Below are 23,233 nucleotides of genomic sequence, written 5' to 3' on the forward strand. Positions count from 1 at the left end.
CGTCCCCACATCCCCGTGTCCCCACATCCCCGTGTCCCTGTGTCCCCGTGTCCCTGTGTCCCCGTGTCCCCACATCCCCACGTCCCCGTGTCCCCACATCCCCGTGTCCCTGTGTCCCCACGTCCCATCCCCGTGTCCCATCCCCGTGTCCCCACGTCCCCACGTCCCCGTGTCCCATCCCCGTGTCCCCACGTCCCCACGTCCCCGTGTCCCCATGTCCCCGTGTCCCCACGTCCCCATGTCCCCGTGTCCCCACATCCCCACGTCCCCGTGTCCCCATGTCCCCGTGTCCCCACGTCCCCGTGTCCCCGTGTCCCCGTGTCCCCGTGTCCCCGGGCGCAGGCAGGCGCGGGCGGCTCCTGGGGGGGTTTATTGGGGGCTCTATGGCTTCTGGGGCCCCCCCGGCCCCACACGCAGACACGGGGACACGGGGACGGGGGGGACCCCGGGGACGGGGGGGACACGGGGGCTTGGGGGGTCCCCACAAACATACACGGGGGGGGGAGGGGCCCATGGACACACACGGGGAGGGGGGAACACGGGGGGGGGGGGCTGGCCCCCCCCCCATCTACAAACACGTGACACAAGGGGGGGGGCGGGGGGCCGGGGTCCCTTTTGGGGGCCCCCCCACATACGAACACATCGGGGGTGGGGGGTGGGGGGCTGCGGGGGGGCCCCCCTCCCCCCCGCCCCGGGTTCACAGTGGGGGGGGGCCGGGCCCCCCCTTGGCGTCCAGGTCGGGGGCCGGGGGGGGGGCCCCGGGGGTCCCTATGGCTTCGGGTCGGGGCCCCCCCGGCCGGGCCGGCGCCTCCGGCCCCACCGCCTGCGGGAGAGAGGGGTCAGCGCCCTCCCAGTATGGCCCAGTACCCCCCCAGTATGGCCCAGTGCCCCCCCCCGAATGGTAACTGCCCCCCCCACGATGGCCCAGTATCCACCAGTATGGTAATGTGCCCCACCAGTATGGTTAAGTGACCTCCCAGTATGGTATAGTGCCCCCCAGAATGACCCAGTGCCCTCCCAGTGTAGCCCTGTGCCCCCCCAGAATGGTAAAGTGCCCCCCCCACAATGGCCCAGTATCCACCAGTATGGTAATGTGCCCCACCACTATGGTAAAGTGACCTCCCAGTATGATAAAGTCCTCCCCGGTATGGTAAAGTGTCCCCCAGTATGGCCCAGTGCCCCCCCAGAATGGTAAAGTGCCCCCCCAGTATGGCCCAGTATCTACCAGTATGGTAAAGTACCCCCCCCAGTATGGCCTAGTGCCCCCCAGTATGGTAAAGTGCCCCCCCAGTATGGCCCAGTATCCACCAGTATGGCCCAGCAACCTCCAGTATGGTAAAGTGCCCCCCAGTATGGTAAAGTGCCTCCCCAGTATGGCCCAGTGCCCCCCCAGAATGGTAACTGTCCCCCCACGATGGCCCAGTATCCACCAGTATGGTAATGACCCCTCCCAGTATGGTAAAGTGCTCCCCGGTATGGTAAAGTGCCCCCCAGTATGGCCCAGTGCCCTCCAGTATGGTAAAGTGCCCTCCCGGTATGGTAAAATGTCATCCCAGTATGGTAAATGCCCACCCAGTATGGCCCAGTATCCACCAGTATGGCCCAGTATCCACCAGTATGGTAATGTGCCCCACCAATATGGCCCAGTATCCACCAGTATGGCCTGGTGACCTCCAGTATGGTGAAGTGTCACCCCAGTATGGTAAAGTGCCCTCCCAGTATGGCCCAGTTCCCCCCAGTATGGCCCAGTGCTGCCCCAGTATGGCCCAGTACCCCCCCAGTATGGTAAAGTGCCCTCCCAGTCTGATAAAGTGCCACCCCAGTATGGCCTGGCTCCCCCCATGCAGCTCCCAGTGCCTCCCAGTCTCTCCCAGTGCCCCCCAGTCTCTCCCAGTGCCCCCAGTATATCTCCCAGTGGCCCCCAGTGCCACCCAGAGTCCTCCCAGTGCCCGCCAGTGCCCCCCATGTAGCTCCCAGTGCCTCCCAGTACCCTCCCAGAGCTCCTAATGCAGGCCCCAGTGCCCCCAGTTCCCCCCAGTGCCACTCCCAGTCAAACCCAGTGCCCCCAATACATCTCCCAGTGTCCCCCAGAGCACTCCCAGTGCCCCCCATGCAGCTCCCAGTCCCTTCCAGTGCAGCCCCCAGTGCCTCCCAGTGACTCCCACACCAGCTCCCAGTCCCTCCCAGTTCCCCCAGTCCAGCTCCCAGTGCCCCCCATGCATCTCCCAGTCCCTCCCAGTGCCTCCCAGTCCCTTCTAGTGCAGCTCCCAGTCCTTCCCAGTGCCCCCCCGTGTCTCCCAGTGCCTCCGAGTCCCCCCAGTACAGCTCCCAGTGCCCTCCCTCAGTCCCCCCAGTGCTTCCCAGTCCCTCCCAGTCCCCCGCAGTGCCTCCCAGTGCCTCTCACCCAGCTCCCAGTCCCTTCCAGTGCCCCCCAGTGCCTCTCACCCAGCTCCCAGTTCCCTCAGTACAGCTCCCAGTCCCCCTCCAGAGCCTCCCAGTGCCCCCAGTGCAGCTCCCAGTGCCTCCCAGTGCCCCCCACCCAGCTCCCAGTCCCTCCCAGTACCCCCCAGTGCAGCTCCCAGTCCCTCCCAGTGCTCCCAATGCAGTTCCCAGTTCCTCCCAGTCACACCCAGTGCCTCCCACACAGCTCCCAGTCCCTCCCAGTGCAGCTCCCAGTCCCTCCCAGTGCTCCCAATGCAGCTCCCAGTGCCTCCCAGTCACCCCCAGTGTCTCCCACACAGATCCCAGTCCCTCCCAGTGCAGCTCCCAGTGCCTCCCACCCAGCTCCCAGTCCCCCCTAGTCCCTCCCAGTGTCCCCAGTGCAGCTCCCAGTCCCTCCCAGTGCTCCCAATGCAGCTCCCAGTGCCTCCCAGTGCCCTCAACAAAGCTCCCACTGCCTCCCAGTGCCTCCCACACAGCTCCCAGTGCCTCCCAGGGCCTCCCACAGGGCTCCCAGTGCCTCCCAGTCCCTCCCAGGGCCTCCCACAGGGCTCCCAGTGCCTCCCAGTGCCCCCAGTGCCGGCTCACTGGGCTCAGTCGCCGACGGGCTCCACCACGACGCCGGGTTTGTCCCGCGCCGACCCCTTGGCCGCCAGCCCCAGCGCCTTCTCCTGCGCACGGGGACGCTCGCACGGGGCCTCGCACGGGGACCCTCGCACGGGGCCTCGCACGGGGCCTCGCACGGGGACGCTCGCACGGGGACCCTCGCACGGGGACGTTGCACGGGGACCCTCGCACGGGGACCCTCGCACGGGGATGCTCACACGGGGACGCTTGCACGGGGCCTCGCACGGGGCCTTGCACGGGGACGCTCGCACGGGGCACAATTGCACAAGGACCCTTGCACGAGTGCATGGGAGCTCCATGGGTGCTGGGGGGAGCTGGGGGTGACCCATGGGTGCTGGGGGTGCCCTGTGGGTGCCCTGGGGGTGCTGGGGGGTCCTGATGGTGCCCTGGGGGTGCTGGGGTGCCCTGGGGGTGCTGGGGGTGCTGGGGGTGCTGGGGGTGCCCTGGGGGTTCTGGGGGTGCCCTGGGGGTGCCCTATGGGTGCTGGGGGTGCTGGGGGTGCCCTGGGGGTGCTGGGGGTGCTGGGGGTGCTGGGGGTGCCCTGGGGGTTCTGGGGGTGCCCTGGGGGTGCCCTATGGGTGCTGGGGGTGCTGGGGGTGCCCTGGGGGTGCTGGGGGTGCTGGGGGTGCTGGGGTGCCCTGTGGGTGCTGGGGGGGCTGGGGGTGCTGGGGGTGCCCTGTGGGTGCTGGGGGTGCTGGGGTGCCCTGTGGGTGCTGGGGGTGCTGGGGGTGCTGGGGTGCCCTATGGGTGCTGGGGGTGCCCTGTGGGTGCCCTGTGGGTGCTGTGGGTGCTGGGGCGCCCTGGGGGTGCTGGGGGTGCTGGGGGTGCCCTGGGGGTCCTGTGGGTGCCCTGGGGGTGCTGGGGGTGCCCTGGGGGTGCCCTATGGGTGCTGGGGGAGCTGGGGTGCCCTGGGGGTGCTGGGGGTGCTGGGGTGCCCTGGGGGTGCCCTGTGGGAGGCCTGTGGGTGCTGGGGGTGCTGGGGGGGCCCTGGGGGTGCCCTATGGGTGCTGGGGGAGCTGGGGTGCCCTGGGGGTGCTGGGGGTGCTGGGGTGCCCTGGGGGTGCCCTGGGGGAGCCCTGTGGGTGCTGGGGGTCCTGTGGGTGCCCTGTGGGTGCTGGGGGTGCTGGGGGTGCCCTATGGGTGCTGGGGTGCCCTGGGGGTGCCCTGTGGGTGCCCTGTGGGTGCTGTGGGTGCTGGGGGTGCTGGGGTGCCCTATGGGTGCTGGGGGTGCTGGGGGTGCCCTGGGGGTCCTGTTGGTGCCCTGTGGGTGCTGGGGGTGCCCTGTGGGTGCCCTGTGGGTGCTGGGGGTGCTGGGGGTCCTGTGGGTGCCCTGTGGGTGCTGGGGGTGCCCTGTGGGTGCCCTATGGGTTCTGGGGGTGCTGGGGGTGCCCTGGGGGTGCCCTATGGGTGCTGGGGGAGCTGGGGTGCCCTGGGGGTGCTGGGGGTGCTGGGGTGCCCTGGGGGTGCCCTGGGGGAGCCCTGTGGGTGCTGGGGGTGCTGGGGTGCCCTATGGGTGCTGGGGGTGCCCTGTGGGTGCCCTGTGGGTGCTGGGGGTGCTGGGGCTCCCTGGGGGTGCTGGGGGTGCTGGGGTGCCCTATGGGTGCTGGGGGTGCTGGGGGTGCCCTGAGGGTCCTGTGGGTGCCCTATGGGTGCTGGGGGTGCTGTGGGTGCCCTGGGGGTGCCCTGTGGGTGCTGGGGCGCCCCGCGGGGGGGGTCGCTCACCTCGACGAGCGTGTGCCAGTGCTCGATGGGCTTGCGGGGGTTGGCCAGCATCTGGGCCCAGTGCTCCCGGCCCGGGCCCTCGGCGTCGCTGCCCACGCGGCACAGCCCGATCACCTCGTTGTGCCCGATGCTGCGGGGACACCGCGCCCTGGCACCCGGCGGCGGGGGCAGGGACCCCAGTGCCCCCCCACCCCTGGGCCAGGGACCCCAGTGCCCCCCCCGTGGGGGCAGGGACCCCCAGTGCCCCCCCCACCCCTGGGCCAGGGACCCCAGTGCCCCCCCACCCCTGGGGCAGGGACCCCCAGTGTCCCCCCCGTGGGGGCAGGGACCCCCAGTGCCCCCCCACCCCTGGGCCAGGGACCCCCAGTGCCCCCCCGTGGGGGCAGGGACCCCAGTGCCCCCCCGCCCCGGGGGCAGGGCCCCCCAGTGCCCCCCCCGTGGGGGCAGGGACCCCCCGTGCCCCCCCCACCCCTGGGCCAGGGACCCCAGTGCCCCCCCACCCCTGGGGCAGGGACCCCAGTGCCCCCCCCGTGGGGGCAGGGACCCCAGTGCCCCCCCACCCCTGGGCCAGGGACCCCAGTGCCCCCCCGTGGGGGCAGGGACCCCCAGTGCCCCCCCACCCCTGGGCCAGGGACGCCAGTGCCCCCCCCGTGGGGGCAGGGACCCCCAGTGCCCCCCCACCCCTGGGCCAGGGACCCCAGTGCCCCCCCCGTGGGGGCAGGGACCCCCAGTGCCCCCCACCCATGGGGCAGGGACCCCAAATACCCCCCCACCCCCCAAGGGGACCCCAAATACCCCCCCTCCCCCACCGAGGGCACCCAGGGACCCCAAATCCTCCCCATGTGCCCCCAAAATGGGACCCAGGTACCCCAACTCCCCCCTCCCCCACCCGAGGGCACCCAGGGACCCCAACCCCCCTCCCCCACTTAGGGTACCCTCCCCCCCCCCATTCCTCCCTCCCCCCAGCCCCACGGCTACGCCCCCCTCCCCAAACCCCCTCCCCCCCAGCATGGCTACGCCCCCTCCCTCCCAATCCCCCTCCCCCCAGCCCCACGGCTACGCCCCCTCCCCCCCCCAATCCCCCTCCCCCCAGCCCCACGGCTACGCCCCCTCCCCCCAATCCCCCCCCAGCACGGCTACGCCCCCCCCCCCCCCAATCCCCCTCCCCCCAGCCCCACGGCTACGCCCCCCCCTCCCCAAACCCCCTCCCCCCAGCATGGCTACGCCTCCTCCCCCCAATCCCCCTCCCCCCAGCCCCACGGCTACGCCCCTCCCCCCCCCAATCCCCCTCCCCCCAGCCCCACGGCTACGCCCCCTCCCCCCAATCCCCCCCAGCACGGCTACGCCCCTCCCCCCCCCCAATCCCCCTCCCCCCAGCCCCACGGCTACGCCCCCCCCAATCCCCCTCCCCCCAGCCCCACGGCTACGCCCCCCCTCCCCAAACCCCCTCCCCCCAGCATGGCTACGCCCCCTCCCCCCAATCCCCCTCCCCCCAGCCCCACGGCTACGCCCCCCCTCCCCAAACCCCCTCCCCCCAGCATGGCTACGCCCCCTCCCCCCAATCCCCCTCCCCCCAGCCCCACGGCTACGCCCCAGCCCCCCCTCCCAGTGCCCCCCAGTACGGACCAGTCGTAGTCGACGACGGCGATGGTGAGGCTGACGTGGTGCACGCTCTCGTGCGGCACGTCGAAGACCAGGGCCTCGTTGTAGCTGGGGTTGAGGGTGTTCTTCTTGATGGAGGTCTTGCGCTTCTTCAGCCGCCGGCCCTCCGCCATCAGCGAGGCCTTGACGTAGGGGTCTGGGCGGGGGGGGGGCCGAGCGCCCCACGGTGACCCACGGCCACCCCACGGTGACCCACGGTGCCCCACGGCCACCCCACAGCCACCCATGGCCACCCCACGGTGACCCACGGCGCCCCACGGCCACCCCACAGCCACCCATGGCCACCCCACGGTGACCCACGGCGCCCCACGGCCACCCCACAGCCACCCATGGCCACCCCATGGCGACCCACGGCCACCCCACGGCACCCCACAGCGACCCACGGTGACCCACAGCGACCCACGGCGCCCCACGGCGCCCCACGGCCACCCCACAGCCACCCATGGCCACCCCACGGTGAGCCATGGCGACCCACGGCCACCCCACAGCCACCCACGGCCACCCCACGGCGACCCCATGGCGCCCCACGGCCACCCCACAGCCACCCATGGCCACCCCACGGTGAGCCACGGCGACCCACGGCAACCCACGGCCACCCCACAGCCACCCACGGCCACCCCACGGCACCCCACAGCGACCCACGGTGACCCACGGCCACCCCACAGCACCCCACAGCGACCCACGGCGACCCACGGTGACCCACAGCAACCCACGGCCACCCCACAGCCACCCACGGCCACCCCACGGCACCCCACAGCGACCCACAGCGACCCACGGCCACCCCACGGCACCCCACAGCGACCCACGGTGACCCACAGCCACCCCACGGCACCCCACAGAGACCCACGGCCACCCCACAGCCACCCATGGCCACCCCACGGTGACCCACGGTGACCCACGGCCGCCCCACGGCCACCCCACGGCACCCCACAGTGACCCATGGCCACCCCACAGCCACCCCCGGCCACCCCCTGTCCCCCCTGTCCCCCGTGTCACCCCCTGTCCCCCCCATCCCCCCGTGTCCCCACGTCTCCCCCTGTCCCCCTGTGCCCCCCCATGTCCCCATGCCCCCCACGCCCCCCATCCCCCCATGTCCCCCCATCCCCCTGTCCCCCCATGGCCCCATCCCCCATGCCCCCCATCCCCCCATCCCCCCATGTGCCCCCCACCCCCCATGCCCCCCCATCCCCCCATGTCCCCCCATCCCCCCATCCCCCCATGTCCCCCCGTGTCCCTCCGTCCCCCTGTGTCTCCCCCCGCCCCCCATCCCCCCATGTCCCCCTGTGCCCCCCCATCCCCCCATCCCCCCATCCCCCCATGTCCCCCCGTGTCCCTCCGTCCCCGTGTCTCCCTCCGCCCCCCATCCCCCCATGTCCCCATGTCCCCCCATCCCCCCATGTCCCCCTGTGCCCTCCCATCCCCCCATCCCCCCATGTCCCCCTGTGCCCCCACACCCCCCCATCCCCCCATGTCCCCATGTCCCCCTGTGCCCTCCCATCCCCCATGTCCCCCTGTGCCCCCCATCCCCCCATCCCCCCATGTCCCCCCGTGTCCCCCCATCCCCCCATGTCCCCCTGTGCCCTCCCATCCCCCCATCCCCCCATGTCCCCCTGTGCCCCCACACCCCCCATCCCCCCATGTCCCCATGTCCCCCTGTGCCCTCCCATCCCCCATGTCCCCCTGTGCCCCCCCATCCCCCCATGTCCCCCTGTGCCCCCCCATCCCCCCATCCCCCCATGTCCCCCCGTGTCCCTCCGTCCCCCTGTGTCTCCCTCCGCCCCCCATCCCCCCATGTCCCCCCCGTGTCCCCCCATCCCCCCATGTCCCCCTGTGCCCTCCCATCCCCCCATCCCCCCATGTCCCCCTGTGCCCCCACACCCCCCATCCCCCCATGTCCCCATGTCCCCCTGTGCCCTCCCATCCCCCATGTCCCCCTGTGCCCCCCCATCCCCCCATGTCCCCCTGTGCCCCCCCATCCCCCCATCCCCCCATGTCCCCCCGTGTCCCTCCGTCCCCCTGTGTCTCCCTCCGCCCCCCATCCCCCCATGTCCCCCCCGTGTCCCCCCATCCCCCCATGTCCCCCTGTGCCCTCCCATCCCCCCATGTCCCCATGTCCCCCTGTGCCCCTACACCCCCCATCCCCCCATCCCCCCATGTCCCCCTGTGCCCCCCCATCCCCCCATGTCCCCCCGTGTCCCCCCATCCCCCCCCGTGCCCCCACCCCCCGCCCCGCCCCCGCGCACCGGAGAAGCCGGTGAGGTCCATGGCGCGCAGGTTGGAGGCGCGGATGACGGTGACGGTCAGGCGCCCGGCCGTCGGCAGGTAGCACAGCGAGAAGTTCACCTCCCCCAGCTCCGCCTTCTCCTGCGGCGGGGGCAGGGGGCAGGGGTCAGGGGGCACGGGGTAACAGGGCAGGGGTCAGGGGTCACAGGGTCACAGGGCAGGAGGCAGGGGGCACAGGGCAGGGGTCACAGGGGCAGGGGGCGGGGGCACAGGTCATGGGGGGAGGGGTCACGGGGTCACAGGGCAGGGGTCAGGGGGCACGGGGCAGGGGTCAGGGGTCACAGGGTCACAGGGCAGGAGGCAGGGGGGACAGGGCAGGGGGCACGGGGGCAGGGGTCGGGGGCGCAGGGCATGGGGGCAGGTGTCATGGGGTCACAGGGTCACAGGGCAGGGGTCAGGGGGCACGGGGTAACAGGGCAGGGGTCAGGGGTCACAGGGTCACAGGGCAGGAGGCAGGGGGCACAGGGCAGGGGTCACGGGGGCAGGGGTCGGGGGCACAGGTCATGGGGGCAGGGGTCACGGGGTCACAGGTTCACAGGCCAGGGGTCAGGGGGCACGGGGTAACAGGGTCACAGGGCAGGGGTCAGGGGGCACGGGGTAACAGGGCAGGGGTCAGGGGTCACAGGTCAGGTGTTATGGCGTCACGGGGGCAGGGGTCACAGACCAGGGGTCAGGGGTCACAGGGTCACGGGGCAGGGGGCACAGGTCACGGGGCAGGGGTCACAGGGCAGGTGTCAGGGGGCAGGTGTCACGGGGTCACGGGGTCAGGGGTCACAGGGTCATAGGTCAGGTGTCACGGGGTCACGGGGTCAGGGGTCATGGGGGCAGGAGTCTGGGCACAGGTCATGGGGGCAGGGGTCACGAGGTCACAGGGTCACAGGGCAGGGGTCAGGGCCAGGTGTCACGGGGTCATGGGGTCAGGGGTCACAGACCAGGGGTCAGGGGTCACAGGGTCACAGGGGCAGAGGTCAGGGGTTATAGGGTCACACAAAAGGGGTCAGAGCTCAGGGTCATAGACTCGCAGGATGGGGTCAGAGGTCAGGGGTCATGGGACAGGGTCATAGGGCAGAGGTCAGGTGTCACATGGGCAGATGCCAGAGTGTCGGGGTCAGAGGTCACAGTGCCAGGGGTCAGAGGTCATGGACCGAGGGGTCAGAGGTCAAGAGGGCAGTGGTCACAGATACAGAGGGCAGTGATCAGGGGTCAGAGGTCACGGGATGGGGTCATAGGGGCAGAGGTCACGGGGGCAGGGGTGATGGGGCAGAGGGTGGGGTCAGGGGTCACAGGGTGGGGGTCAGGGGTCACAGGTCAGCGGGCAGAGGGGTCGTGAGGTTGAGGTCGGGTGGGGCACAGGGCTCAGGGGTCAGGGGTCACAGGGTCAGGGGTCCCAAGGGGGGGCAAACCATGGGGGAGGGGCGGGGGCGGGGCGGCCACAGCCGGAGCCACGGCCACAACCCCAGCCACAACCATCAACCACAACCGGAGCAACAACCGGAGCCACAACCGGAACCACAACCGGAACCACAGCCACAACCATCAACCACAACTGGAGCAACAACCGGAGCCACAGCCACAACCGGAACCACAGCCACAACCATCAACCACAACCATCAACCACGACCGGAACCACAACCGGAACTACAGCCACAACCGCAGCCACAACCATCAACCACAACCACAGCCACAACTGGAGCAACAACTGGAACCGCAGCCACAACCATCAACCACAACCATCAGCCACGACCGGAACCACAACCGGAACTACAGCCACAACCGCAGCCACAGCCAGAGCAACAACCGGAGCCGCAGCCACAACCGGAACCACAGCCACAACCGCAGCCACAACCATCAACCACAGCTGGAGCAACAACCGGAACCGCAACCGGAACCACAGCCACACCCATCAACCACAACCGCAGCCACAACCGGAACCACAGCCACAACCATCAACCACAACCGCAGCCACAGCCAGAGCAACAACCGGAGCCGCAGCCACAACCGGAACCACAGCCACAACCGCAGCCACAACCATCAACCACAACCGCAGCCACAACTGGAGCAACAACCGGAGCCGCAGCCACAACCGGAACCGCAGTCACAACCGCAGCCACAACCACGACTGCAGGCACAACCGGAACCACAACCAGAGCCACAGCTGCAGCCACAACTACAAGCAGAGCCGCAAACACGTCGGGATTCCCCCTGCAACCGCCCCTGCAAGCTCCCCCTGCGGCCGCCTCTGCCAACGCCCCTGCAGCCGCAGCTGCAACCGCATCTGCAACCGCATCTGCAAATGCATCGCGATCCCACCTGCAACCGCATCTGCAAATCCCTCTGCAAATGCATCTGCAAATGCATTTTGCAATTGCCCCCGCAACCGCCCCTGCAAATGCATTTTGCAATTGCCCCTGCAACCGCATCTGCAAATGCATTTTGCAACGGCCCCCGCAACCGCATCTGCAAATGCATTTGCAATTGCCCCTGCAACCGCATCTGCAATTGCATTTTGCAACTGCCCCTGCAACCGCCCCCGCAACTGCATTTTGCAATTGCCCCTGCAACTGCATCTGCAAATGCATTTTGCAATTGAGCCCGCAACTGCATTTTGCAATCGCCCCTGCAACCGCCCCTGCAAATGCATTTTGCAATCGCCCCTGCAACCGCATCTGCAAATGCATTTTGCAATTGCCCCTGCAACCGCCCCTACAAATGCATTTTGCAACAGCCCCCGCAACCGCATCTGCAAATGCATTTTGCAATCGCCCCTGCAACCACATCTGCAACTGCATTTTGCAACTGCCCCCGCAACTGCATTCTGCAATTGCCCCTGCAACCGCCCCTGCAAATGCATTTTGCAATTGCCGCTGCAACCACCCCCGCAAATGCATTTTGCAATTTACCCTGCAAATGCCCCCGCAAATGCATTTTGCAAATGCCCCTGCAACCGCCCCTGCAAATGCATTTTGCAATTGCCCCTGCAACCGCATCTGCAAATGCATTTTGCAATTGGCCCCACAACTGCATTTTGCAACTGCCGCTGCAACCGCCCCTGCAAATGCATTTTGCAATCGCCCCTGCAACTGCATCTGCAAATGCATTTTGCAACAGCCCCCACAACTGCATTTTGCAATTGCCCCTGCAACTGCCCCTGCAAATGCATTTTGCAATTGCCCCCGCAACCACATCTGCAAATGCATTTTGCAATCGCCCCTGCAACCGCCCCCGCAAATGCATTTTGCAACCGCCCCCGCAAATGCATTTTGCAACCGCCGCTGCAACCGCATCTGCAAATGCATTTTCCAACCGCCCCTGCAACCGCATCTGCAAGTGCATTTTGCAACTGCCCCTGCAACCGCCCCTGCAAATGCATTTTGCAATCGCCCCTGCAACTGCATCTGCAAATGCATTTTGCAACCGCCCCACGCAACCGCATCTGCAAATGCATTTTGCAACCGCCCCACGCAACCGCATCTGCAAATGCATTTTGCAACGGCCCCCGCAACTGCATTTTGCAATTGCCCCTGCAACCGCCCCCGCAAATGCATTTTGCAACGGCCCCCGCAACTGCATTTTGCAACCGCCCCTGCAACCGCATCTGCAAGTGCATTTTGCAACCGCCCCCGCAACTGCATTTTACAACCGCCCCTGCAACCGCATCTGCAAGTGCATTTTGCAACCGCCCCCGCAACTGCATTTTGCAACTGCCCCTGCAACCGCCCCTGCAAATGCATTTTGCAATCGCCCCTGCAACTGCATCTGCAAATGCATTTTGCAACGGCCCCCGCAACTGCATTTTGCAACTGCCCCTGCAACCGCCCCCGCAAATGCATTTTGCAACGGCCCCCGCAACTGCATTTTGCAATTGACCCTGAACTGCATCTGCAAATGCGTTTTGCAATTGCCCCTGCAACTGCATCTACAAATGCATTTTGCAACCGCCCCACGCAACCGCATCTGCAAATGCATTTTGCAACGGCCCCCGCAACTGCATTTTGCAATTGCCCCTGCAACTGCCCCTGCAAATGCATTTTGCAATTGCCCCCGCAGCCACATCTGCAAATGCATTTTGCAATCGCCCCTGCAACCGCCCCCGCAAATGCATTTTGCAACCGCCCCCGCAACTGCATTTTGCAACCGCCGCTGCAACCGCATCTGCAAATGCATTTTGCAACCGCCCCCGCAACTGCATTTTGCAACCGCCGCTGCAACCGCATCTGCAAGTGCATTTTGCAACCGCCCCCGCAACTGCATTTTGCAACTGCCCCTGCAACCGCCCCTGCAAATGCATTTTGCAATCGCCCCTGCAACTGCATCTGCAAATGCATTTTGCAACCGCCCCCGCAAATGCATTTTGCAACCGCCCCTGCAACTGCATTTTGCAATCACCCCTGCAACTGCATCTGCAAATGCATTTTGCAACGGCCCCCGCAACTGCATTTTGCAATTGACCCTGAACTGCATCTGCAAATGCGTTTTGCAATTGCCCCTGCAACTGCATCTGCAAATGCATTTTGCAACGGCCCCCGCAACTGCATTTTGCAATTGACCCTGAACTGCATCTGCAAATGCATTTTGCAATCGCCCCTGCAACTGCATCTGCAAATGCATTTTGCAACCGCCCCACGCAACCGCATCTGCAAATGCATTTTGCAACCACCCCACGCAACCGCATCTGCAAATGCATTTTGCAACGGCCCCCGCAACTGCATTTTGCAATTGCCCCTGCAACTGCCCCTGCAAATGCATTTTGCAATTGCCCCCGCAACCACATCTGCAAATGCATTTTGCAATCGCCCCTGCAACCGCCCCCGCAAATGCATTTTGCAACGGCCCCCGCAACTGCATTTTGCAATTGACCCTGAACTGCATCTACAAATGCATTTTGCAATCGCCCCTGCAACTGCATCTGCAAATGCATTTTGCAACCGCCCCACGCAACCACATCTGCAAATGCATTTTGCAATCGCCCCTGCAACCGCCCCCGCAAACGCATTTTGCAACGGCCCCCGCAACTGCATTTTGCAACCGCCGCTGCAACCGCATCTGCAAATGCATTTTGCAACCGCCCCCGCAACTGCATTTTGCAACCGCCCCACGCAACCACATCTGCAAATGCATTTTGCAATCGCCCCTGCAACCGCCCCCGCAAACGCATTTTGCAACGGCCCCCGCAACTGCATTTTGCAACCGCCGCTGCAACCGCCCCTGCAAATGCATTTTGAAATCGCCCCTGCAACTGCATCTGCAAATGCATTTTGCAACGGCCCCCGCAACTGCATTTTGCAACCGCCCCTGCAACCGCCCCCGCAAATGCATTTTGCAACGGCCCCCGCAACTGCATTTTGCAACTGCCCCTGCAACCGCCCCTGCAAATGCGTTTTGCAATCGCCCCTGCAAACACCCCTGCAAATGCATTTTGCAATTGACCCTGAACTGCATCTGCAACTGCATTTTGCAATTGCCCCTGCAACTGCCCCTGCAAATGCATTTTATAATTGCCCCCGCAACCACATCTGCAAATGCATTTTGCAACCGCCCCTGCAACCGCCCCCGCAACTGCATTTTGCAACCGCCCCTGCAACCGCATCTGCAAGTGCATTTTGCAACCGCCCCCGCAACTGCATTTTGCAACCGCCCCTGCAACCGCCGCTGCCGCCGCCGCTCACCCCGCGGGCCTCCAGGATGTCCCTCCAGATGGGCACCTCGGGCCCGCGCTCGGCCGCCTCCAGCAGGTTGTCCAGCACCACCTGCCCGATCAGGTCGTGGCGGGAGAAGCGGTCGAAGTCGTAGACGCTGAAGTGCAGGCGGCGCGCGGGGAGCTCGGCGAAGGGCACCCCGAAGCTGAAGGTCTCGTCGAAGACGGGGTTCAAGGTCTTGCGGTGGACCTTGGTCTGGAATTTCTTCTTGCGGTCGGGGAGGAGGTAGATTTTGACGTAGGGGTCGGAGAGGCCGTTGGCGTCCTTGGCGGGGAGGTCGCGGGCGCGCAGCACCCGCACCAGGAGCTGCTGGGAGCCGTAGGCGTAGCGCAGGGCCACGCTCAGGCGGCCGCAGGGGGGGGGGGTCCCCCCCCGGGCCCCCCCCCGGGTTTCGCCCTCGCCGGGGCCGTAGAGCTCGGGTTGGATCTGGCCCAGGTTGGGGGGGTTGGGGTCGGCTTTGTCCTCGGGGAGGAGGGAGCTGGGGGAGGGGGGGGGGAGGGGGGGTTGGGGGAGGGGGTGCGACACACCCCCCCCCCCCCCCCCATGGAGAAGGAGCCCCAGGGGGGGGGGTGGGGGAGTTGGGGATTCCCCCCCCCCCCCCATGATGGGGACTGAGGACATTGGGGACCCCCCCCCGTGCATGGGGACATTGGGGACCCCCCTAATGGGGACATTGGGGACCCCCCCCGTGCATGGGGACATTGGGGACCCCCATAATGGGGACATTGGGGCCCCCCCCGTGCATGGGGACATTGGGGACCCCCCTAATGGGGACCCCCCTAATGGGGATATGGGGACATGGGTACATTGGGGACCCCCCCAATGGGGACATTGGGGACCCCCCTAATGGGGACATGGGGACATTGGGGACCCCCCCATGCATGGGGACATTGGGGACCCCCCCGGGCATGGGGACCCCCCTAATGGGGACATGGGGACATTGGGGACCCCCCCAATGGGGACATTGGGGACCCCCCTAATGGGGACATGGGGACATTGGGGACCCCCCCATGCATGGGGACATTGGGGACCCCCGCGTGCATGGGGACCCCCCATAATGGCGACATGGGGACATTGGGGGACCCCATGATGGGGACATGGGGGCACTGGGGACCCCCCCCCCCGCATGTCCCTGTCCCCACAGCGTCCCCGTGTCCCCATGTCCCCATGTCCCCTCCATCCCCATCCCCCCCACACCTCCCATGTCCCCATGTCCCCCCCCGTCCCCCTGTCCCCATGTCCCCCTGTCCCCCCCATGTCCCCCTGTCCCCGTGTCCCCCCATGCCCCCCCATCCCCCCCGTCCCCATGTGCCCCTGTCCCCCCCATCTCCCCCCATCCCCCCATGTCCCCACGCCCCCCGCCCCCCATCGCCCCCGTCCCCATGTGCCCCCCTCCCCCCATGTCCCCATGTCCCCATCCCCCCCCGTCCCCATGTGCCCCCCTCCCCCCATCCCCCCATCCCCCCATCCCCCCCGTCCCCATGTGCCCCCCTCCCCCCATCCCCCCATGTCCCCACCCACCCCCGCCCCCCCATCCCCCCCCCGTCCCCCCACCCCCCCCGTCCCCCCCATCCCCCCATGTCCCCACCCCCCGTCCCCCCTCCCCCCGTCCCTACCTGCTGCCGGGGCCGCCCACGTGCTGCTGGGAGGGGGCGCTGGGCAGGGTCCCGGCCCCCTCCCCCCAGCTCGGGGGGCCCTGGGGGGCCCTGGGGGCCCCGAGCTGGGGGGCCCCCCCAGCGCCCGCGGCCCCCCCTCGGGACAGGGCCCCATGTCCAGGTAGCAGCGCTCGGGGGGGGGCTCGAGGCCCGGCTCGGGGAGGGGGTCCCCAAAGCCCCCCCCCGCCCCCCCCCCGCTTTGGGGGGGCTCCTTGCGGGGGGGGGGCCCCCCCTTATGGCGCCAGGGCACCCAGCAGAGCTTCCAGGAGACGAAGAGGGAGACCCCCAGCAGGACGATGCCGCAGAAGGTGACGATGACGGAGAGGAGGCTGACCGACACCTCTGGGGGGAGGGGGGCGTCACCCCGAAACTGGGGGGGGGGGGAGGGGGGGCACCCCAGGGGCCCAGCACCCTCCTGGGGACCCCTGAACCCTCCTGGGGTCCCCAAAAGCCACCCCGGGGCCCCCCGTGCTCTTGGGGTCACCACCACCCTCCTGGGGTCCCCTGAACCCACCCGGGGGTCCCCAAACCCCTCCTGGGGTCCCCAAAAGCCACCCAGGGGCCCAGCACCCACCTGGGGTCCCCTGAACCCACCCGGGGGTCCCCAAACCCCACCTGGGGTCCCCCCCCATGCTCTTGGGGTCCCCAGCACCCACCTGGGGTCCCCAAAAGCCACCCAGGGGCCCAGCACCCTCCTGGGGTCCCCAAACCCCTCCTGGGGTCCCCCCATGCTCTTGGGGTCCCCGTCACCCTCCTGGGGTCCCCAAACGCCACCCAGGGGCCCAGCACCCTCCTGGGGTCCCCTGAACCCAGCTGGGGTCCCACCACCCTCCTGGGGTCCCCTGAACCCACCCGGGGGTCCCCAAACCCCTCCTGGGGTCCCCCCCATGCTCTTGGGGTCCCCAGCACCCACCTGGGGTCCCCAAACCCCACCTGGGGTCCCCAAAAGCCACCCAGGGGCCCAGCACCCACCTGGGGTCCCCAGCACCCACCTGGGGTCCCCCCATGCTCTTGGGGTCCCCGTCACCCACCTGGGGTCCCCAAAAGCCACCCAGGGGCCCAGCACCCACCTGGGGACCCCTGAACCCAGCTGGGGTCCCACCACCCTCCTGGGGTCCCCTAAACCCACCCGGGGGTCCCCAAACCCCTCCTGGGGTCCCCAAAAGCCACCCAGGGGCCCAGCACCCACCTGGGGTCCCCGTCACCCTCCTGGGGTCCCCGTCACCCACCTGGGGTCCCCCCATGCTCTGGGGGTCCCCGTCACCCAGCTGGGGTCCCCGTCACCCTCCTGGGGTCCCCAAAAGCCACCCAGGGGCCCAGCACCCACCTGGGGTCCCCGTCACCCTCCTGGGGTCCCCTGAACCCAGCTGGGGTCCCACCACCCTCCTGGGAACCCCAAAAGCCACCCGGGGGTCCCCAAAAGCCACCCGAGGGGCCCAGCACCCCCCCGGGGTCCCACCACGCTTTTGGGGTCCCCTCTACCCTTCTGGTGCCCCCCCCCCTCCCAGGGACCCCCCCCCTCCTCCTGCACCCCGAAACCAGGGAGGGGGGGTCCTGTCCCGGGGGGGTCCCATCCCCTGGGGGGGGTCCCATCCCTGGGGGTGTCCCCAACCCCTGGGTGTCCCCAACCCTTGGGTGGGGGGTCCCAATCCCTTGGGGTGTCCCCAACCCTTGGAGATCCCATCCCATGGGGGGTCCCCATCCCTTGGGTGTCCCCAACCCCTGGGGGTCCCCAACCCTTGGGGGTCCCATCCCTGGGGTGTCCCCAACCCTTGGAGATCCCATCTCATGAGGTCCCAATCCCCTTGGGTGTCCCCAACCCCTGGGGGTCCCCAACCCTTGGGGGTCCCATCCCTGGGGTGTCCCCAACCCTTGGGTGTCCCCAACCCTTGGTTGTCCCCATCCCCTGGGGGGTCCCCAACCCTTGGGTGTCCCCAACCCTTGGTTGTCCCCATCCCCTGGGGGGTCCCCAACCCATGGGGTGTCCCCAACCCTTGGTTGTCCCCATCCCCTGGGGGGTCCCCATCCCCTGGGGGGTCCCCAACCCTGACCGGCGTCGGAGGGCCGGGGGTGGCCGCGGTGGCGCAGGAGGTCGGTGAACTCCAGGCACTTGGGGTGGGGGGCGCGGGCGCGGGGGGCGAAGCAGAGCTCCTGCACCAGGCGCAGGGCGCCGCGGCACACGTCCTCCTCGTAGTCCCCCGACATGGCCGCCTGCGCCGCACACCACCCTCGCACGCGCGCCCGCACGCCCGCGCCGCCGCCGCCGCCGCCACCCGGGGGGGGAGCTGGGGGGGGGCGGGGGGGGGGGGCAGGGGCGCGGGGGCGCGATGGTGAGCGTGAGCGGTTGTGCGCACGAGTGTGCGAGGGGCTGGGGGCGTGCACCGCGTCCGATGGTGCCCGTGATTGTGCCCATGAGTGTGCAAGGGGCTGGGAGTGTGCGCAGGGTTGCGATGGTGAGCGTGAGCGGTTCTGCGCACAAGTGTGCGAGGGGCTGGGGGCGTGCATGGGGCGCGATGGTGAGCGTGAGCGGTTGTGCGCACGAGTGTGCGAGGGGCTGGGGGCGTGCACGGGGCGCGATGGTGAGCGTGAGCGGTTGTGCGCACGAGTGTGCGAGGGGCTGGGGGCGTGCACCGCGTCCGATGGTGAGCGTGAGCGGTTGTGCGCACGAGTGTGCGAGGGGCTGGGGGCGTGCACCGCGTCCGATGGTGAGTGTGAGCGGTTGTGCGCACGAGTGTGCGAGGGGCTGGGGGCGTGCACCGCGTCCGATGGTGCCCGTGATTGTGCCCATGAGTGTGCAAGGGGCTGGGAGTGTGCGCAGGGTTGCGATGGTGAGCGTGAGCGGTTCTGCGCACGAGTGTGCGAGGGGCTGGGGGCGTGCACGGGGCGCGATGGTGAGCGTGATTGTGCCCATGAGTGTGCGAGGGGCTGGGAGTGTGCGCAGGGTTGCGATGGTGAGCGTGAGCGGTTGTGCGCACGAGTGTGCGAGGGGCTGGGGGCATGCACCGCGTCCGATGGTGAGCGTGAGCGGTTGTGCGCACGAGTGTACGAGGGGCTGGGGGCGTGCACCGCGTTCGATGGTGAGCGTGAGCGGTTGTGCGCACGAGTGTGCGAGGGGCTGGGGGCGTGCACGGGGTGCGATGGTGAGCGTGATTGTGCCCATGAGTGTGCAAGGGGCTGGGATTGTGCGCAGGGTTGTGATGGTGAGCGTGAGCGGTTGTGCACACGAGTGTGCGAGGGGCTGGGGGGGTGCACCGCGTCCGATGGTGAGCGTGAGCGGTTGTGCGCACGAGTGTGCGAGGGGCTGGGGGCGTGCACGGGGTGCAATGGTGAGCGTGAGCGGTTGTGCGCGCGAGTGTGCGAGGGGCTGGGGGCGTGCACCGCGTCCGATGGTGCCCGTGATTGTGCCCATGAGTGTGCAAGGGGCTGGGAGTGTGCGCAGGGTTGCGATGGTGAGCGTGAGCGGTTCTGCGCACGAGTGTGCGAGGGGCTGGGGGCGTGCACGGGGCGCGATGGTGAGCGTGAGCGGTTGTGCGCACGAGTGTGCGAGGGGCTGGGGCATGCACCGCGTCCAATGGTGAGCGTGAGCGGTTGTGCGCACGAGTGTGCAAGGGGCGGGGGCGTGCACGGGGTGCGATGGTGAGCGTGATTGTGCCCATGAGTGTGCAAGGGGCTGGGAGTGTGCGCAGGGTTGCGATGGTGAGCGTGAGCGGTTGTGCGCACGAGTGTGCGAGGGGCTGGAGGGGTGCACCGCATCCGATGGTGAGCATGAGCGGTTGTGCGCGTGAGTGTGCGAGGGGCTGGGGGCCTGATGGTGCCTGTGACCGCGCTCACGAGCGTGCAAGGGGCTCTGGTTGTGCAGAGGGTTGTGCTTGCGAGTGTGCACGGGGGTAGGAGTGTGCCCGGGGTTGCGCTTGTGCACAGAGCCGGGCCCGCGGTCGCGCCCCCGCCCCCCTCGCACGCCCCCTCCCCGTGCGACACACGCGCCGCCCCTCCCCCCGCCCTCGTGCAAAGCCCTCGTGCGAGGCCGTCACCTGCGGGCGGCTCCTGGGCGGGGCCGGCGGGGGTCAGCGGTGCCCGGGGGGGGGCGAGCGTGCAAGGCGGGGGCTGGGCGGGGCCATGCGCACGAGGGCCGTGAGCTCACGCGCGGCGGCGGCGGGGGGAGGGGTCCTCGTGCGACGGCGACCTGCGGGAAGGGAGGGAATTGGGGGGGGGGGGGAGGGGAGGGGAGGGGGTTCCCCTCCCCCCCCGCCCCTCGTGCGACGCACGCTGGGTGCGAACGCTCGTGCGAGGCGGGGCCGGCGCACGGGGGGGGGTGGGGCAATGGGGCTGCAACTGAACCCTCTGCCCCATAAGTGCCCCCCTCTGCCCCATAAGTGCCCCTCCAGCCCCACAAGTGCCCCGCTGAGACCCACAACTGCCCCCCACAACACCCACGGCTGCCCCCCAGCCCCACAAGTGCCCCCCAGCCCCATAACCGACCCCCAGCCCCACAACTGACCCCCCAGCCCCACAAGTGCCCCCCAGCCCCATAACCGACCCCCAGCCCCACAACTGACCCCCAGCCCCATAATTGACCCCCCAGCCCCACAAGTGCCCCCAGCCCCACAACTGACCCCCCAGCCCCCCAAGTGCCCTCCCAGCCCCATATCTGCCCCCCCAGCCCCACAAGTGCCCCCCAGCCCCACAACTGCCCCCCAGCCCCCCACATGGCCCCCCCAGCCCCATAACTGATCCCCCCAGCCCCCCAAATGCCCCCCAGCCCCACAAGTGCCCCTGCGAGACCCACAACTGCCCCCCAACTCCCCGGGGCTGACGATTACCCCCCGATCTGCCCCTCCCCCCACTGCAGCCCCCTCCCCCCCCCCCATCTGCCCCACTGAAGGGGGAACCCCCCAACCCTGCCCCACAGCCTGCACCCCACAACCCTGCCCCCAAACCAGCCCCCCCATCCAGCCCCCGTCCTGCGCCCCCAAACCTGCCCCATAGACCCGCACCCCCAAACCTGCCCCACACCTGCCCCCCCACCTGCCCCCCAATTCCTGCCCCCCCAAACCTGCCCCATAGAGCTGCCCCCCCCACCTGCCCCCCAATTCCGGCCCCCCCAAACCTGCCCCACAGATCTGCACCCCAAAACCTGCCCCCCACCTGCCCCCCAACCTGCCCCCCTCATCCCTGCCCCCCGCTTTCTGCCCCCCTCATTCCAGCACCCCAATACCAGGCCCCCCAGACCCGCACCCCCACACCTGCCCCATAGAGCTGCACCCCCAAACCTGCCCCACAACCTGCCCCCCAATTCCTGCACCCCCACACCCGCCCCCCCACACCTGCCCCACAACCTGCCCCCCAATTCCTGCCCCCCCACACCCGCCCCCCCACACCTGCCCCACAACCTGCCCCCCAATTCCTGCCCCCCAATATCTGCCCCACAGCCCTGCCCCCCCAAATCTGCACCCCCACCTGCCCCCCCAGTCCTGTCCCCCCACACCTGCCCCATAGACCCGCACCCCCAAACCTGCCCCACAACCGGCCCCCACACCTGCCCCATAGAGCTGCACCCCCACACCTGCCCCACAACCCAGCCCCATAGAGCTGCCCCCCAAACCTGCCCCCCAAACCTGCCCCATAGAGCTGCCCCCCCAAACCTGCCCCCCCAAACCTGCCCCATAGACCCGGCCCCCCACACCTGCCCCCCAATTCCTGCCCCCCACACCTGCCCCATAGGGCTGCACCCCACAACCTGCCCCACACCTGCCCCCCAGTTCCTGCCCCCCCCACCTGCCCCCCAAACCTGCCCCACAACCTGCCCCCCTCATCCCTGCCCCCCAATATCTGCCCCACAGCCCTGCCCCCCAAATCTGCACCCCCACCTGCCCCCCCAGTCCTGTCCCCCCACACCTGCCCCATAGACCCGCACCCCCAAACCTGCCCCCCAACCTGCCCCACACCTGCCCCCCAAACCTGCCCCCCACAAACCAGCCCCCCACCCCTGCCCCCCACCCCTGCCCCCCAGACCTGCGCCCCTCATTCCTGCCCCCCGTCCCCCCCGCCCCCTCATTCCAGCACCCCCAAACCAGCCCCCGGCCCCGCCCCCCCAAATTCTGCCCCCCACCCCCGCCCCCCCATCCCTGCCCCCCCCCGCCCCCAAATCCGCCCCCCCGCCCCGAGGCCGGGGTCCCCCGGCCGGGCCCGCTCTCGCCTGCCGTACCGAGCCGAGCCGAGCCGAGCCGAGCGGGGACGAGAGCAGCCGAACCGGCCCGAACCGGGCCGAGCCCAGCCGAGCGCCGCCGAACCGGTCCGAACGTTCCCGAGCGGCGCCGGCCCGGCCCGAGGGGAGCCGAACCGGCCCGAACCGGCCCGAGGGGAGCCGAACCGGCCCGAACGGAGCCGAACCGGCCCGAACCGGCCCGAACGGAGCCGAGCGGAGCCGAACGAAGCCGAACGGAGCCGAGCGCCTCCCGCCCGGTGCCGGCAGGTGCCGAGTGGCTGCGGCGCCGCCCGCCGCCGCCAGGGGGCGCTCTGGGGGCTGGCGGGGGGGCGTCCCTATGGGGGGAGGTATAGGGGGGCCTATGGGGGCCTGGGGGGGGCACCTATGGGGGGGTGAGGTATAGGGGGGCCTATGGGGGCCTGGGGGGGCACCTATGGGGGGTGAGGTATAGGGGGGCCTATGGGGGCCTGGGGGGGCACCTATGGGGGGGTGAGGTATAGGGGGGCCTATGGGGGCCTGGGGGGCACCTATGGGGGGTGAGGTATAGGGGGGCCTATGGGGGCCTGGGGGGGGGCACCTATGGGGGGTGAGGTATAGGGGGGCCTATGGGGGCCTGGGGGGCACCTATGGGGGGTGAGGTATAGGGGGGCCTATGGGGGCCTGGGGGGGGCACCTATGGGGGTGAGGTATAGGGGGGCCTATGGGGGCCTGGGGGGCACCTATGGGGGGTGAGGTATAGGGGGGCCTATGGGGGCCTGGGGGGGCACCTATGGGGGGGTGAGGTATAGGGGGGCCTATGGGGGCCTGGGGGGCACCTATGGGGGGGTGAGGTATAGGGGGGCCTATGGGGGCCTATGGGGGGACCTATGGGGGGAGGTATAGGGGGGCCTATGGGGGCCTGGGGGGAGGTATAGGGGGCCTATGGGGGCCTATGGGGGGACCTA

The 23,233-nt window shown here is 69.1% G+C and overlaps 1 protein-coding gene across 1 annotated transcript; it reads right to left on the minus strand.

Moving 5' to 3' along the window:
- Window positions 1-692: 692 nt before the first annotated feature.
- SYT3 (synaptotagmin 3) lies at window positions 693-20,251 on the minus strand. Its single transcript, XM_087772940.1, has 10 exons — window positions 20,116-20,251; window positions 18,136-18,295; window positions 16,170-16,426; window positions 16,046-16,125; window positions 14,400-14,907; window positions 8,694-8,814; window positions 6,415-6,586; window positions 4,789-4,918; window positions 3,028-3,110; window positions 693-823 (listed from the first exon to the last, which is right to left on the minus strand). Exons 2-9 carry the CDS (start codon window positions 18,287-18,289, stop codon window positions 3,033-3,035), a joined length of 1,500 nt encoding a protein of 499 aa, XP_087629066.1. The 5' UTR covers window positions 18,290-18,295; window positions 20,116-20,251; the 3' UTR covers window positions 693-823; window positions 3,028-3,032.
- Window positions 20,252-23,233: the final 2,982 nt, after the last annotated feature.

This window comes from Nipponia nippon, unplaced genomic scaffold (assembly GCF_047370975.1).
Source record: "Nipponia nippon isolate SJK-2023a ecotype South Korea unplaced genomic scaffold, ASM4737097v1 scaffold_38, whole genome shotgun sequence".
Classification (NCBI taxonomy): Eukaryota; Metazoa; Chordata; class Aves; order Pelecaniformes; family Threskiornithidae; genus Nipponia; species Nipponia nippon.

Excerpts from the sequence above, each read along its gene's own strand:
- SYT3 (XM_087772940.1), bottom strand. The coding sequence starts at position 18,289 with ATGTCGGGGGACTACGAGGAGGACGTGTGCCGCGGCGCCCTGCGCCTG. Across the intron at positions 16,126-16,169 it reads GTCCCGAGGGGGGGCCGCGG|GGCCCCCCGAGCTGGGGGGA; the intron begins GCGCTGGGGGGG and ends AGGGCCCCCCAG. Across the intron at positions 4,919-6,414 it reads GCCGTCGTCGACTACGACTG|CATCGGGCACAACGAGGTGA; the intron begins GTCCGTACTGGG and ends GTGTCCCCGCAG.